The sequence below is a fragment of the Lissotriton helveticus genome, chromosome 5_1 (genome assembly GCF_964261635.1).
Source record: "Lissotriton helveticus chromosome 5_1, aLisHel1.1, whole genome shotgun sequence".
Taxonomy (NCBI): domain Eukaryota; kingdom Metazoa; phylum Chordata; class Amphibia; order Caudata; family Salamandridae; genus Lissotriton; species Lissotriton helveticus.
This window is the reverse complement of record NC_136065.1, coordinates 1,138,404,112-1,138,419,752: the sequence shown is the minus strand read 5'-3', so window position 1 is coordinate 1,138,419,752 and position 15,641 is coordinate 1,138,404,112. Positions and strand designations below refer to the sequence as shown.

The following is a 15,641-nucleotide window of genomic DNA, read 5'->3' as shown; positions in this document are numbered from 1 at the left end:
GTCTTCTTCTCCAACTCCTTGGGGGAGATCCAACCTAGGTCCACCAAGTATTGATACAATTTTCCAGAAGCTGTTACCTAAAAGATGCTCTTTCATGAGTAAATTATAAAGCCATAGTCTAGTACCTTCCTTCCTTTTAACCAACCACCAAGTGTTTTGACTGAAAAGTCAACAAAATAAACCCAGGACTGACTTGATGTTTTTTGAGTCTACCTGAACTTAATCCTGTACTCCTCAGTGGTGAGTTCAAAGCACTCAATCGGGGTATCCTTCATGAGGTCATAAGACTCAGCGTCTTCCTTATTAAGTGTAAGGAGTATATCCCTGCACTTGTCTGAGAAAAGCTACCAGAATAGAGAGCCTCAATACTTTTGGTCGAGCTTTCTCATTTTACAAGGCCTCTCAAAGGCTGAAATCATTTTGTAATATCATCACCCTCACCATATTTGGGGACAATCCCCTTAGGGGACTTTAAGATCAAATGTTTCCTCCTTATCTCTATTTAACTTGTTGCTGCCACCATTCAAGGATGCCAGACTCCTCTCAGCCCTTTGTTTTCTATGGCCAGCATTTTAACCTCCAGATCTAATTTTCTGGATAGTCTCTCCAGTTCCTGCCCTGGATCCTCTAGTTTTTCTTGGGGCCTGAAGTGGCCTGGCCTAACTCCAGGTAGAGTTTGAGGTATGAGGTTTCTACTGTTCTTACGGTTTCTACTGTTCTTCGGGGGTACTGGGACGGGATTCATCCTCTTGAGTACTGTTAGCAATCTCATCTTCACTGACATGGTCATCATCAATGTCGCCCATGTGTTCTTCTATTTACTGGGCTCTATCAAACTCAGTAAGCAACTCCTGGAGTTGTGCTTTGGTTGGTCTAGACCCAGTTGCAATTCTGCAAGCCTTCCAGAGGTCCTTTAGCTGCTTCAGACAGAATTTGCAGGTAAGGGGTCAGGTTGAGTACCTGGACTCTATCCTCTAAGGTTGACATGTTTAATGTAGTTTGGACCTTTTTATAAAGTTAATAAAATTCGAAACACACTTTCAATGCATAATTACTAGTACACCTTTTTAATATTCAAATTAAATGGACTGGGGGACTTAATACACTGTTGATTAGCAAAATTTGGAACAAACCGAAATTCGAAACTTTTTCTAACAATGTTCGTAACCAAAGTCAATTGTGGGTTTCTTCGTAGAAGCGCCCAATGACCAAATGGTATCAGCAAATGCCTACCGCTGATCCACAAATATAGGAAACTGCGTTTTTATGCAGTGTATCAAAATGAGGTACACAATGTAGAAAATCCAGACAACCCTTACTGGCTTAAATCATTAATCCTTAATGCTCTCTTTTGTGAAAGTGTGGAGGAGCAGTTAAGGATTATCAGAGGGTAGTGGTAAGCTTTGGTTGTACACACAGTCAATAAATGAGACATGCACTCAAGTAAAAACTCGAGATCAATATAGCACAAAATAAAATGTAATTTTATAGTATTTTTAACACCAAGAACTTCGTATTCAGGTAAGTACTTTTCGAGTTATCAATTTTTACAGTTGAGCAAAAATGACACCAATGCATTTTTACACTGTAGTACTTTCTTATGTGGAAAGAAACATACTGCATTCAAGTGCCTGTAATGGTATTTCAGGGTTCCCCTTTAAGAGTTAAGGTGCTAGGGGGGTCAAGGTCACAAAATCCACCAGCAGTTCAGGTTTACCTGCCCTGGAGTGTCTGGGTGAAGAGGTGCTGCACAGGTTGGTAGCCTTGAGCGCTACCCGCTGACAAAGGAGGTAGTGGGGCACATAGAAACAGGCTGCAGAGGGGGACTTGAGGACAATTCCAGGAGCTTCCAACGAGGGGCTCAGTTCGTGAGGGTCTTGGGAGCAGGAGGGGTCACAGCTGGCGTTCCTGGATCCGGGCCAGGGAGCTCAGGTGCAGAGGGTTTTAGTCGGTTATTCTCTTGTGTCACAGGCACTCACGGCTCTTGGTCAGACCGGCAGATGGGGACAAAATCGGACACTCATCCAAGAGTGGCCCGGACACCAGGCCACTCTTGGTGATGGCCTCTGCGATGCAGATGTCCCTCGAAGGTTGGTTGTTTTTTGCAGTGTCAGAGTCTGATTGAACTTAAAACAAGCCTTGTCTGCTGCAAGCGGTTCGATACCCTGGGTATTGGTGCAGGTGGCTCCTGGGGATCTTGGTGTCTCTTAACTTGGTGGAGAGACGGATCTAACCCTTTGGAGCATGGGAACCTCCTCCCGGGTGGCAGCTGTGCTGATGGACTCGATGGCCAGCAGAAAGGTGAACCGGACGTTGCAGTCGGTGGTTGCAGAGAACTGGCTCCTCCACTTCAACAGAGATGCTGGCTGGTTAGCGAAGCACTGGCCTACGCGGCTTTTGGAGGATGCACAGTTACAGGAGGAGACAGGTTGTTGCACTTGTCAGGACAGGCGCAGGCAGGGTATGGAATCAAAAGTCCACAGTTGGTCCACAGTTTACTTCTTTGGTTCTTCTTGGTCCTTCTTCTTTAGATAGGCTAATCTGTTTTCCTGGTGTCAGGGGCACACCTAAATACTGAGCGGACATCTCCCAGGTCTAGGGGAAGCAGGTGTCACATATCAAAGGCAGCAGAAGCTTTTAAACTAATGGGCTGGTAAGTTTTCAGGGGGCACCTCTAAGGCGCCCTCTCAGTGCATTCTCTAAATAATCCACTGCTGGCATCAGTGTGTATTTATTAAGACAAAGTCTTTGAGACTAAACACCACAGGTGTCAGTAAAGCCATCATGTAGCTGGGGAACTCTTAATGACTAGCGCCAAGTAAATATACATAAGATGGCTTCCCTGCTCACTGGTACTATCAAGTAATTGAATAAGACAGCACAGGGGCATATCCGCTCATGCAAATATGTCCTCACATGTAATATAATGCCCCCTACCTTAGGGCTACAAGGCCTGCTGTAGGACTGACTTACTTATAATGCATGCAATGACTGTGGGCATGACTGTGGGCAGGATGTCTGCCATGTCGTGTTTAGACATTTGTCTGCATGTGTTTGGTGGTAGGTCCCTTAGGGTGGCACAATACATGATGCAGCCCTTAGGGACCCTCTTTAGTATCCATGCCCTAGGTACCAAAGGCACAATGTACTAGGGACTTACAGAGGTGCTGAAGGTTTTTGCTAATTGGGAAACAATTAAACAGATACCTTGTTTTAGAGAAAGAGCACTGGCACTGGGGATCTGGTTAACAGGAACCCAGTGTACTTACGCCAACATTGCATCATATACCAGGCAAAATGTGGGGTGTGACCATGTCAAAAAGGGGCACTTTCCTACAGCCCCTGACTGGTGTTAGATGGCGGAGATCTTTCTTTGTACAGTCAACTGCCAGTCCTAAGGTGGTCTAGCCTTTACCTCTTGACCATCCCTAAAAGGGCTGCCTTTGGTACTACCATGAAGTGTGAGAGCCCTGTACCATTGTTTGTTATAGAGTTTTATATAACATGAACTCAACCCGAAGGTATTGGGTATGAGAGCGCTTTACCGGAGCACCAATTTTGTTACAGATGGACACATTCATTATTTTTTTATTAGGCATGGGGAGATTAAGTGATTTGCCCGGAATCACAGGATGTTAAGAGTCGTTGCCGATACTCGAACCCAGAGTGGGGTTATGTAGTCGGTCTACAGCGTTGTAGGGTGAAAAGATCCCCTGTCTGTAAGTTTCTTTGTGGGAGTTATTCCTCTTGAAGCCTTCCTGAATTGGAAGAACCTCTTTGATTGTGTTGTAGTCTTTTTTCATTTGTTGCAGAGACGCATCCAGTGTTGAGTTGCTCAAGCTCCCCACATTAAGAGCATGTTCATTATGGAGGCTTGTACTTCTTGCTTGAAGCCTGAGACCCCAAGCAAAGTGTTATTGTGGTATCGGAGAACATTTGCAAACATGCAGTATCAGCTGCGCCCAGGCTGTTTTGAGGCATATGTTGCATATCTTCTTGCCCTCTTGGATAATACCTTTGGCTCTTTTATTCGTCTGCAGGTGTAGCATCAAATTCTCTATTTCATCCCACTGTTGATGGCCATACCTATTCAAGAGAGCACTGGAACTAACAGCTGTCTGCAGGTGAGATCTAAAAATAGGCTGTATCAACCTTTTTAATATTCGTTTATGGCCTGTGTCAGTACTTGAAAAGGGGCATTGTCTTGTTACACAAATATTTGTAGATTAAAAACAAAAGGGTACATCAGTGGCAATGTTAACCCTAGACCTTCAAAAGAAAGAAACCTCAACATCCCTGCACAGGAGAAAATTGATAGCCGGAGTGACCAGTAATGAGGCTGAGGGCAGCCTATGTCCACTGGATTCATTTTCGAAAATACTTTTTTTCAGTAAAGAAGCATGCACTTTGTATCATACTAATTAGGTAATAAAATATATAAAGATGCAGTTGAAAACAAAACATACCTGGAAGGGCAGAAGTCTCTAATTTGTTTGTTAACAATCCCAGCCTGGAAACAGTCATCAACAAATCGTTCGAGAACAGAATAAGCATGGGGCACATCCAAATTAATGTCTGGAATTTCACTGTAAATTCGGTCATAACCCTGGGAATTACAAACATAATAAGTTAAAGACTGAGACTTTTTTCCTGCAGGCTATCAACAGTTGGAATGTGTTACTAAACGTGCTATGTTGAAACTTACTGGAGGAACGAAAAAGTGACAGATTACTACAACAAAATCACAATAAGGCTGAGGTCCTCATTACTGATTACACTGCACATTACTGATTGTACTGCACAATGGCAAGCATTTCATTCCGTACAGAATCACAAAATTTAACACTGTGAAAAAATCTAGAACCAAAGGGTATATCATGGATGGTGCGCAGCAGCTACACAACCATATAAGCAAAAGAGGAATCATCAACAATTTCCAACTCTTCCTTTCAGGTGTATCAAGTCCTTAGCATGCTTCTTCTGGAGGCTCTGGAGCAGATAGAAATCACTAGGCAGCACAAGTGATTACTGCTGCCTCCCCAGCCTTCTGTTGGGAATGAGGACAGTAGATATCAATGCTCAAAACTAGCTAGTCAAGTACTCTCCTTGTAGATTGATGCATTGATGCTGTAGTAGCTGTGTAGTGTAGGCAAGGATTACTAGCTACACTATGACTCAGTTAACCAAGGACACTGCATGGTATGTGTTATTTCTTTGACATGGAAGTGTGCCTTCATACAGCAAAAATCACCCAAAAAAGCAGAAATTCACAATTTTTTTTAAGAGAAGCTATATAATCCAAGAAATGGTATTAGCAATACAACCACAGCAAAAGAACATGTTTATTACTTTTGGTAATGGTTTTTCTGGTGGCTACTCTACCACAGATTTTGCTCCTTTAGAATATTCAAGGCACCAGACTACATATACATGTTTTTCCAGCACTGCGGCTATACAGCTCTGTATCAACCAACCTCTTTCTACCATGGAAGCGATGTGCCAGAGCTGCCAAAGCTGCGTGCTGACATCAGTTTCTTGATTTACTCTTTAAACAACGTTGGACGTAGACTTCAAACTATTTTTGCAACCAGTGCGCGATCTTGAATTTGGAAAATCTTTAGATGGTAAAAAGAGACTACTCCACAAAATGGGGAGGTGGAAGGGCAGTGAGTAATCTGTTGTTAAGCTAGCATAGCCATCAGAAAGAGTGATACCACAGGTAAGTAACTTGTTTTTTTGATGGATACTTCCGAACACCGATTTCTCACCTATAGAACAGATACTAAAAAAGATCCTCCCAGGGTCGAAGGGTCTGTGGAGTGAGCTCAGATCAAACAGTCCAGCGGTCTGGTAATTGAGCGTTAGCTGGGCGGGCAACACAACAAATACTAAGCAGGCGACGATGGTGGGCAGCGTCCCTCTCGGCTGCCGCTCACTTCACCGCCACACTGCTTCGTCCTCCCACACCGTCTCGGATTGTTATGATGTGCCTAGTCCCTGGATGAATATGCATTTTTTCTGTTTTGGATTCAGTCTTTCTTGCAACGTTTCAAGAATCGGCTCCGGAAGTGTTGGGTGGAGTAGATTTATGTTTTGGTGCTGAAAATCTTAGAGCCAAACCAGGCTTTCCTTCTTGTCCTTCGGCACCGAAGGTTTAGGAGCCGATGGGGTGGTATTTCGGCTCGAGCCGGAACACTTTGCTTGTGCTTTCAGTGCTAGGCCGAGGACGGGGCATTTGAAGAAATATCTCAATGCCTACCATGGCCGAATGGCAGTGGTGGCCCAAAAGTCTTTGGTTTAGTGGTAGCGGACTTGTGTGTTCAAAGGGGTCTGGGTACTTACTGCACTTTGACCAGATGGAGCATCATGGGACTGCAGTTCGATTTAGAGTTTGGAATCGGAGTCTTGAACAGAGAAATTCTCTTCCTCTTCAGCTGCCAAGGCCTCCATGTCTTCTGGTTCGATATCTTGTTATACAAAGATATCAGGAGTGTCTTCATTACTCTGCATCTCTCTTTGTCGAGCCCGGTGGTCCCGCAAGTTCTTCTTGGATTGAAATGACTAACAGATCCTCTTCTCTGTGCTCTGGGGAGAGGCACAGATTGCAGACTTTGTGAAGGTCGGTGGGCGGATATTTAGAGCGGCACAGAGGGAAGAATTGAAACGGAGTCCGTTCCATTAGCGGATTACTCAATGGAGTTGTTGTCGAGTGGAAGATAACTCGAATGGGCCAAGCTGAAGCTCACCATTGGAGTGTTCCAATACAACTAAGGAAAGTTGTGCACCGAAGGGATCACACAAAACGGAATCGAACTGGAGCACTGCAATGCACGTCCACACTAGACGGCGGAAAGAAAACAATCTAACAACGGAGTCAATGCCCATGTGCATTATAACCGAGAGGAAGAGTCACCTTACCTCATGACTCGAAAGACTTCTTCAAAGAAAAACAACTTACAAACATTCAGACACAGCAAAGCATGTGTATCTACAGCACACATGCTTCAAACTATTACTTACTACAATAAACCACAGACCAATGTTTTCTCTGCTGCCATGCCTGGAATTAAGAAAGTTTTTTCTCATACTGAAGAAAGATGGAAACGGTGGTGATACAAGCTCCCATGCCATCAGGGGTATTAAGGGGCAGGGCATCTTCGCCACCAGGCATATTCCTACAATGGACCCAGCATGTGCAAGACCCTCATGTGAAACGGAGGTTCTTTTCGTCACTCAAGGTTGAAATTCCTCTTTGCTCAACTGCTCCACTTATCCTCTATACAAATCAAGACTGCTGAGCCTTTCTCATGCTAGCATGGTAAGATAATCCCTTCCTCTTTAATGTGTGATTCTTCACTGGTCAGGGTTTGGACTCATGCAAAGGGAGGATTAAAAAGGGGAGAAGAAAAGGTTACTTATTTGTTTTCCTGCTTCTGCATTGTAGTGATATTCACAAAGGACATAAACATTGGAATAATTTGCCAGTGCATGGAGGAATCCCTGCATGAAGTGTGGAGCTATTCTAACAATTATAACTTCAATGCCGATCATATAGTGCAGAAAGCTCGAAGCCAAATGGAAGGTTTCCACCAAAGCCCTAGTAAAAACAAGGCACGGGTCACAGCTAGCCAGTATTGTGGGGGGAACAGTAGGAACCCATGGCAATCACAATTATGCCATGTGTAAAATCAAAAGTGACTATGCTACTTACCAGTATGCACCTGTACTTGGCATGTAGGGCTGCTGACATTCATATCTATAGCATAGATCGCCGCCTAGTGTTGGGTCCGGATGATTGCACATTGTTGTCCTGGAAGAGTCTTCGAAGTATCACGAGATAGGTGGCTCCTCCCCTGGACTACAGTGCGCATGGGCATCGACTCCATCCCCAGATTGTTTTTAGCCATTGTGGCGAAGATGGAGTGTAACAGTGTGAGCGATGGCCATGCTAAGAGTAAGTGTAAAAATTCTGCAGCCGCTACAGGCGCCGGGGAGGAGGGCAGGCGATATGAATGTCAGCAGCCCTACATGCCAAGAACAGATGCATACTGGTAAGTAGCATATTCAGTTCGAGGCATGTGGGCTGCTGAATTCATATCTATAGCATAGAATACATAGCAGTCCCTCCATCATGGGCGGCCGTCTGTGCCAGCTGCAGACGTTTGAAAGAGTGTTTTAGAACAGCCTGCCCTACAGCTGCCTGCTGCTTGGAGTGCACATCTACGCAGTAATGTTTAGTAAATGTGTGTGGGGTAGACCACGTGGCTGCTCTACAAATGTCTTCCAAAGGGATATTACCAAGGAAAGCCATGGAGGCCCCCAACTTGCGGGTGGAGTGGGCTCTTGGGGGGATCGTTAAAGTGCGCTTAGCCTTGTGATAGCAGATCTGAATACACTTAACGATCCACCTGGCTATACCTGCTTTGGAAATGGGGTTGCCTTTGTGTTGGGCAGAAAAGGCAACAAAGAGTTGTTTCGTCTTCCTAAAATCTTTGGTCCTATCAATGTAGTACATTAAAGCTTGTTTAACGTCAAGAGTGTGGAGCATCCTTTCAGCCACCGTCTCTGGATTTTGAAAGAACACAGGCAGTTCGATAGTCTGATTGACATGGAACTGTGAAACCACTTTAGGAAGAAATTTAGGGTTAGTGCGCAGCACCACCCTGTTGGAGTGAACTTGTATGAATGGCTCTTGTACGGTGAGCACCTGGAGCTCACTAACACGTCGCAGTGACGTAATTGCTATAAGGAAAGCCACTTTCCATGTCAAGAACTGAATCTCGCATGAATGTAGAGGCTCAAAGGGTGGACCCATCAGTCTGGTGAGGACCACATTAAGGTTCCATACAGGAGCTGGCGGGGTCCTGGGAGGAATGAGTCGTTTTAGTCCTTCTAGAAAGGCTTTAATGGCAGGCACTCTGAAAACTGAGAGATGTTGCCTGTTTTGGAGATAAGCCGCTATGGCGGATAAGTGTATCCGAATGGAAGCATATGCTAGATTACATTTGTAAAGATGTGACAAGTAACAAATGATGTTGTGAGTAGATGCATCTAGCGGGTCGATGTTGTGTTCTGCACAGTAGATGACAAACCGCTTCCATTTCGCAGCATAGCATGCTCTGGTGGTGGGCTTTCTTGCCTCCCGTATGAAATCCATGCAGTCGGGAGGCAAGTTAAGGTAGCCAAATTCTAAGACCTCAGGAGCAAGATCGCCAGGTTGAGCTGTTGCGGATCTGGGTGCTGAATGTCGCCATGGCTCTGCGTCAAAAGTCTGGGTGTGAGGTGCAGCCTTTGATGCGGTACCACGGAGAGTTCTAGAAACGTGGTGTACCATGGTTGGCGTGCCCACGTTGGAGCAACCAGGATGAGCGTCATCGAGTGTTGCTTTAGTTTTCGCGCCACCAGCGGTATTAGAGGTGCTGGGGGAAAAGCGTACGCAAATTTGCCGGACCAGTTCATCCATATCGCATTGCCCTGCGACTGTGGGTGCGGGAACCTGGCGGCAAAGCTTTGGCATTTTGCGTTTTCCCTTGTGGCGAACAGGTCTATCTCTGGATGACCCCATTGCTGGAAGTACGGGCGGAGTACTGATGGATGTATCTCCCACTCGTGCATTTGGTGGCTGTACCTGCTGAGCAGATCCGCCATCTGATTGTCCTTGCCTGGGAGGTGTTCCGCCATGAGGAAGATGTTCCTCTGAATGGCCCACTTCCACATGCTCTGAGCCAGATGAGACAACTGTGGAGAGAGTGTTCCTCCCTGATTTTGAATGTAGTACATTCCCGTCATGTGTTCCGTCCGGATCAACACGACCTTGTTGCAGAGATGTACTTTGAATGCCTTTATTGCCATCAGTTCTAGGACGTTGATGTGCATCTTCTTTTGTTGCGTTGTCCATAATCCCTGCACTGTGTAGTGGAGTACATGAGCTCCCCAACCCTGGAGAGAAGCATCCGTCGTCAGGATGATCTGTGGAACAGGCTCCTGGAACGGTCGGCCCTTGCAAAGGTTGTGTGGATTCCACCAATGCAGAGAGCTGTATGCCCGACCGGTCACCAACACTAGGTCGTTTAACTGTCCGTGAGCCTGATTCCACTGACGTGCCAAGCACTCCTGAAGCAGACGCATATGTAGTCTGGCGTGCGGGACTATGAAGATGCAGGAGGCCATCATGCCTATCAACTGCATGAACACTCGTGCCGGGAGCGAGTGCTGCGGTCTGAATTTCTGGATCAGCGACTGAATGCCGTTGATCCTCACAGAATTTGGCTGAGCTGTGGCAGCCAGAGTATCTATCGTCGCGCCCAGATACTGCCGCATGTGGGCTGGCTGAAGGTGCGACTTTGGATAATTCAGTGAGAATCCCAGATCGTGAAGAAGGTGAATGGTGTGGGACATGTTGGTAGCGCACAGCTTGGCCAACTTTGCTTGAACAAGCCAGTCGTCCAGATAAGGGTAGACGTGTACATTTTGTCTCCTGAGGTGCGCAGCCACCGTCGCCAGGCATTTTGTGAACACCCTGGGCGCTGTGGTTACTCCGAAAGGGAGGACCTTGAATTGGTAATGCTGATCCTGAATGGTGAATCTGAGGTATTTTCTGTGTGATGTATGTAGTGGAATGTGAAAATACGCGTCTTTGAGATCTAACGTTGCGAGGAAATCCCCTTGATTGAGCCACGGAACAACCTGCTGCAGCGTGAGCATGTGAAAGTGTTCTGAGAGAATGTACTGGTTTAGGGGCCTGAGGTACAGTATGGGTCTGAGGGACCCGTCCGTTTTCGGGATTAAGAAGTACAGGGAGTACACTCCTGTGCCTCTGTCGTCCACCGGCACGAGCTCGATTGCCCTTTTTTTCAGCATGACGAGCACCTCTGGCTGCAATAAGTGCAAATGCTCTGTTGACATAGGACGGTGCCTTGGTGGGATGTTGGGTGGAGTGGACGTTAACTCCAGGCAATAACCGTACTGGATAAGTTTTCTGACCCACCTGTCTGTGGTGATGGATTTCCAGACTGGCAGGAACTGCTGGAGTCTCCCCCCGACAGGTGTTGTATGGTCGGGGGGCAGTGACAAGGCGTCACTGTTTGTTGGTGGAGGAGGAACGGGAGTTGTTGTTTCCACGACCTCTGCCCTTGGTACTGTTGCCACAATAGCCGCCTCTACTCTGCTTGTTGTAAGAGGTTTGCGCCCCACCTTTAGTGTACTGTGTTTGCTAGGACATCTGGCCTCTGGAAACACCTCTATTGCTTGAGCGACGAAAAGTACTACCCCTGAATTGTTGGGACTGGAGAGCCCCCATGAACTTTGCAGTCTCGGTGTCCTTTATTTTTTCCAGGGTGGTATCCACCTCAGGTCCAAATAAGTGATCAGGGTTTACAGGCTGATTGAGGATGGTGGTTTGTATTTCCGGTTTGAACCCGGAGATTCTGAGCCAGGCCTGACGCCGCAACATCACACTTGTGTTAACCCCTTCGACGCTGATGACGAGCTGGGCTCGTCATGAGGTAGCCTCCTCGTAAAGTGCGATTTAAAAAAACCCAGCGTACGGGCGGAATTCCGCCCGCACGCATGCGGTTAATGGCCCTGGCCGCGGTGTCCGCTGCGTCCAGTGCACACTTAATAGAAGCATTGGAGATGAGCTTCCCTTCTTGAATGAGCATCTCCGCTGCCTCCTTATACTCATCTGGTAAGTGTTGTAACAGGGTCTCAAGTGTATCATAGTGTGCCCTGTCATATCTGGCCAAGAGCGCATGAGTGTTTGAAATGCGCCAGATACTGGCCGCTTGAGCCGCCACCCTCTTCCCTGATGCTTCTAGCACTTTAGACTCCTTGTCAGGGGGAGGAGCATCACCAGTAGTTTGTGAATTTGCCCTCTTCCGGGCATTTGAAACAACTAAAGAGTCCAACGGTAACTGGCCCTTGATGTAGGTAGGGTCACCAGGAGCCGGCTTATACTTTTTCTCAATCCTGGGGTTTATAACCCTGGCACGTGTGGGCTCTTTAAAAATGTCTGCAGCATGTTTCAAAACACCCTTCAACATTGGTAGAGTTTTGACAGTCTTTTCAGAGGTGGAAAATGTATCAAAGAGAAAGTCCACTTCAATCAGGTCAGCATGCAGCTGGACGTCGTGATTTTTAGCTGCCCTCTCAATTAGAGCATTAAATGCCGCAGAATCCTCAGTAGGAGATGTTTTGACAGTATAAATTTGAGTGTCCGGGGCAGTTTGCGGATCCCCTGGGTCCCCAGCATCTGCCCATGAGTCATGATGATCCTCCGGATCAGTGTTGGCAGGGAAGTTATACTCATCATCGTCCCCCTCCCCAGCCTCCACATCTGAGTAAGTGGGTGAGGGTGTAGTAATGTCCTGAGGCCGTGGAGTGATAGGTTCCACCAGAACTGGTGAATCCGCAGAAGGCTTTTTCCTCTTTAAAGGAATTGTGTAGGACTCCATAGGCTGTGCCGGCGTAATCTTTCTCTTGTGGAAGGAAAGTTTTCCGGTGTCGGCGTCGATAAAGTGTTCCGACTGCTCCTCCAGTAGGGGTTGTCGATGTTTAGTGCTTACAACTGCAGGGGTCGGCTTCGTCCCCGAGGGCACCATTGACGACGTCTCGACGACCGTCCGGGGCGCGAACCCCTTCGGCGCCACTTTCGGCAGCAGCGTGAACTGGATCGGCGCCGTCGACTTTGGCGGTTTTGCAGCGGGCTTCGGGGTGTAAGTATCCTTCGGATCGACCGCGGAAGCCTTGTCCTTGATGCGTTGCAACGAGTCCGACACCTGCTTCGTGAAGGATGCGGATGGTTTCGTCGACCCGACAGGTGTTCTCGTTCCACCAGCATGTGCTGACTCGAGTGGAACCGAGCCTTTGGCCTTGTCTGGCCGACGTGCAGGAACGACAGCTTTCGGAGCTCCGACACCCCTGTCCGTGTCGACGGCCTTCGGCGCCGACGGTTTCGGGTCGGCGGCCTTGACAATTTGCTTCGGTGTCCCAGCCTTCGGCTCGACGCCCTTGAGCGACTTCGGCTTGACGCCCTTGAGCGACTTCGGCTCGACAGCCTTGAGCGACTTCACCGGATCGACCACCTTCTTCGGCTTCGTCTGCCCCGACATGTCTGAAGACGAGGAGGCGACCAAAGCGACAGGCGTCTTCTCTTTCGACGGCGTTTCCGTCCCTTTCGTTTTAGTCGAGACCGAAGCTTTCACTTTCGGTTTCGATTTGAGCAATGGCGGCTCCGCAGAATGGTCCGTAGCCGGGCCCGGAGGCGAGACCGTGGATACAGGTGTAAGATCTTGGGTAAGGCCATGTGGCGAACCCTCGACCTGAGCCTTAGTTAGAGTTCGAACGGGGCATAGCTCTTCACCCGAGCTATCTTCTGTGGCCCCATAGGCCTCATTGTCGTCTCCTACCTCGTCGACGACGTCTTCTGTATCGAGCATTTCGACGTCTGCGTCGTAGTCGGAGTCGATCTCTGCCGCTGGAGTGGAAATCGGCTCTCGATCCTCCTGCTCGATCGCTTCTTCCCCCTTGAAAATGTTCACTGGGTCAGGGGCCGTCTGCTGGGCCTCCTGGCGCACCACGCGCCGAAGTCGAATCGTCTTCTTGGATCGAAAACGGGAACAAGCTATACAGTTGGCTTCGTCGTGATCCGGCGACAGGCACTTGTTGCACACCGGGTGGACGTCGATGTGGGGATACTTCGAGTTGCACACGGGGCACCTCTTGAACGGGCTCCGTTCCATGGTGTGTCGTCGAATAAGTCTGGTTGCGTTGACTGGGCCTCGAGCGCCGAAGAGCCACGCGACTCCTCTGGATGTCCGACTCGGGAACAGAGTCGGAACAGAGCTGGGCACCGAACGCAAACAATACCGACGAAATAGGAAAGGCCTTCGGGCCTAAAGAAAGTTTATATCGATTCCGAACTTGAGAGATCAAATATGCATCCGAACCCAATGGCGGAAAAAAACAATCTGGGGATGGAGTCGATGCCCATGCGCACTGTAGTCCAGGGGAGGAGCCACCTATCTCGTGACACTTCAAAGACTCTTCCAGGACAACAATGTGCAATCATCCGGACCCAACACTAGGCGGCGATCTATGCTATAGATATGAATTCAGCAGCCCACATGCCTCGAACATGTGGTCACAATACTACCAGTGGTCTCTAGACATTTCTACATAAAATAGAGGAGTGCACCTACCTAATGACGCAAAACAAAGAGGCCACCCCCTCTTACCTGGATAAGTTGGATCAATGCTTTAAAATTAATATGCTGCCCAGGATATAAAAACTCCCATCCCCTACCTGTGAAGCTTTAGCCATGACCACAAAGGAAGTTACAGAAGGTAATTAACTTGTCTCCTGATGGATACCACTCAGATTCCACACCTGTAGAAAAGATACCATCGCAGTACCTCCCAAACGTGAAGGGTTTAGGGAGTGTACTTGGACCAGAAAGTCCTGCAGGACTTAGTGGACAAGGTAGCCTTTCCTTCAGACCAGACTGTTAAGGTAGTAGTTTTCATAAATGTTTGCAGAGAGACACACTTGCTGCAGTCTGGTAGATGTCTAAAACACTAACCCTTGCACCAAAGCTGTTGTAGGGTCTTTGGCTCTGATGGAAGGAGCCTGCAGGACATCTGGGAGTTTTACAAGGAAACCAGTGCAAAGCAGGTTGTCACGAAGATGGTCATCTACCATGACGGGGCTCTCTGGTGGACAGCCTTTCCCTTCTTCGCTCCTAAGAAGACTACAAAGTATTGGTTGTTCACACAATGGTCTTTAGTGCTCTGTGCCTTTACAGGGTTTAGCCGATGAAGAGTAGTGGATTGCACAACGTGAAAAGGAGTCACATGTTTGGGTAAAAAGTCTGCCCAGGCCTTCCGTAACAATTTATCTAGGGAAAAGGTGGTGTAGTGCAGTTGCACAGAAATCACCTGCAGTTAACTCAAATGCTTAAGTGACAACAATGAGGAAGAGGAAGACAGCTTTGAGCATCAGGAGTCGCACTGAGCAGCAAAGCATTGGCTCAAAAGGACTGCACATGAGAAATGCTATGGCTAGATTTAAATCCCATTGTGGAATTATGAAAGGCTTCAGGGGAAATATGCGAGTCATTCCTTCTATAAAAAAGGCATAACAGCCAGCAATCGGAATAGTGGGGTTTGATCAGCCAAATGCAAAAAGGGCATTTAAATTACTTTTTAGAAATATTCCATTCCAGGCCTTGAAAAACTATAAAAAGTTTACCAGACCTGCAGGTCTAATAACTTGAATAAGCAACTCGACCTAACTGTAATGCTCTTGACCCATAGACTGCTCTCAAATTGTGTGATCCTAGGCAAATATGTATTTTCACCGAGACTCCATTTTCTTCATTATCACATAGGAGAACACATTCAAATATGGGAGGTCAGCATGTGTGCTGTAAAAAAAGAAACCTTTGTTTTATCCAGTAGACTGAACGTTTGCTCTATACATAATAAGAAACTAACCCACATATGTGGTACACATGACCCCTGACTTGACTTTTAGTTCACTATTAGCATGGTCATCATTGCGGGAGCATGAATTTCTCTCTGTTCATGTTTAAAAGCTCTCGCCTTGAGGGACACGAGTCTATGCCTTCTTCTGGTGAGTCTGT

At 47.3% G+C, this 15,641-nt stretch overlaps 1 protein-coding gene across 3 annotated transcripts in view; it reads right to left on the bottom strand.

The window, feature by feature from the left end:
* Positions 1–15,641, bottom strand: part of PDCD4 (programmed cell death 4) — a 575,316-nt gene that overhangs the window by 68,692 nt on the left and 490,983 nt on the right. For all 3 annotated transcript variants that reach the window (XM_078643769.1, XM_078643768.1, XM_078643767.1), the window contains exon 11: positions 4,467–4,606. In XM_078643769.1, coding sequence (XP_078499895.1) covers positions 4,467–4,606 — 140 coding nt within the window. The remainder of the gene's footprint in view (positions 1–4,466; positions 4,607–15,641) is intronic.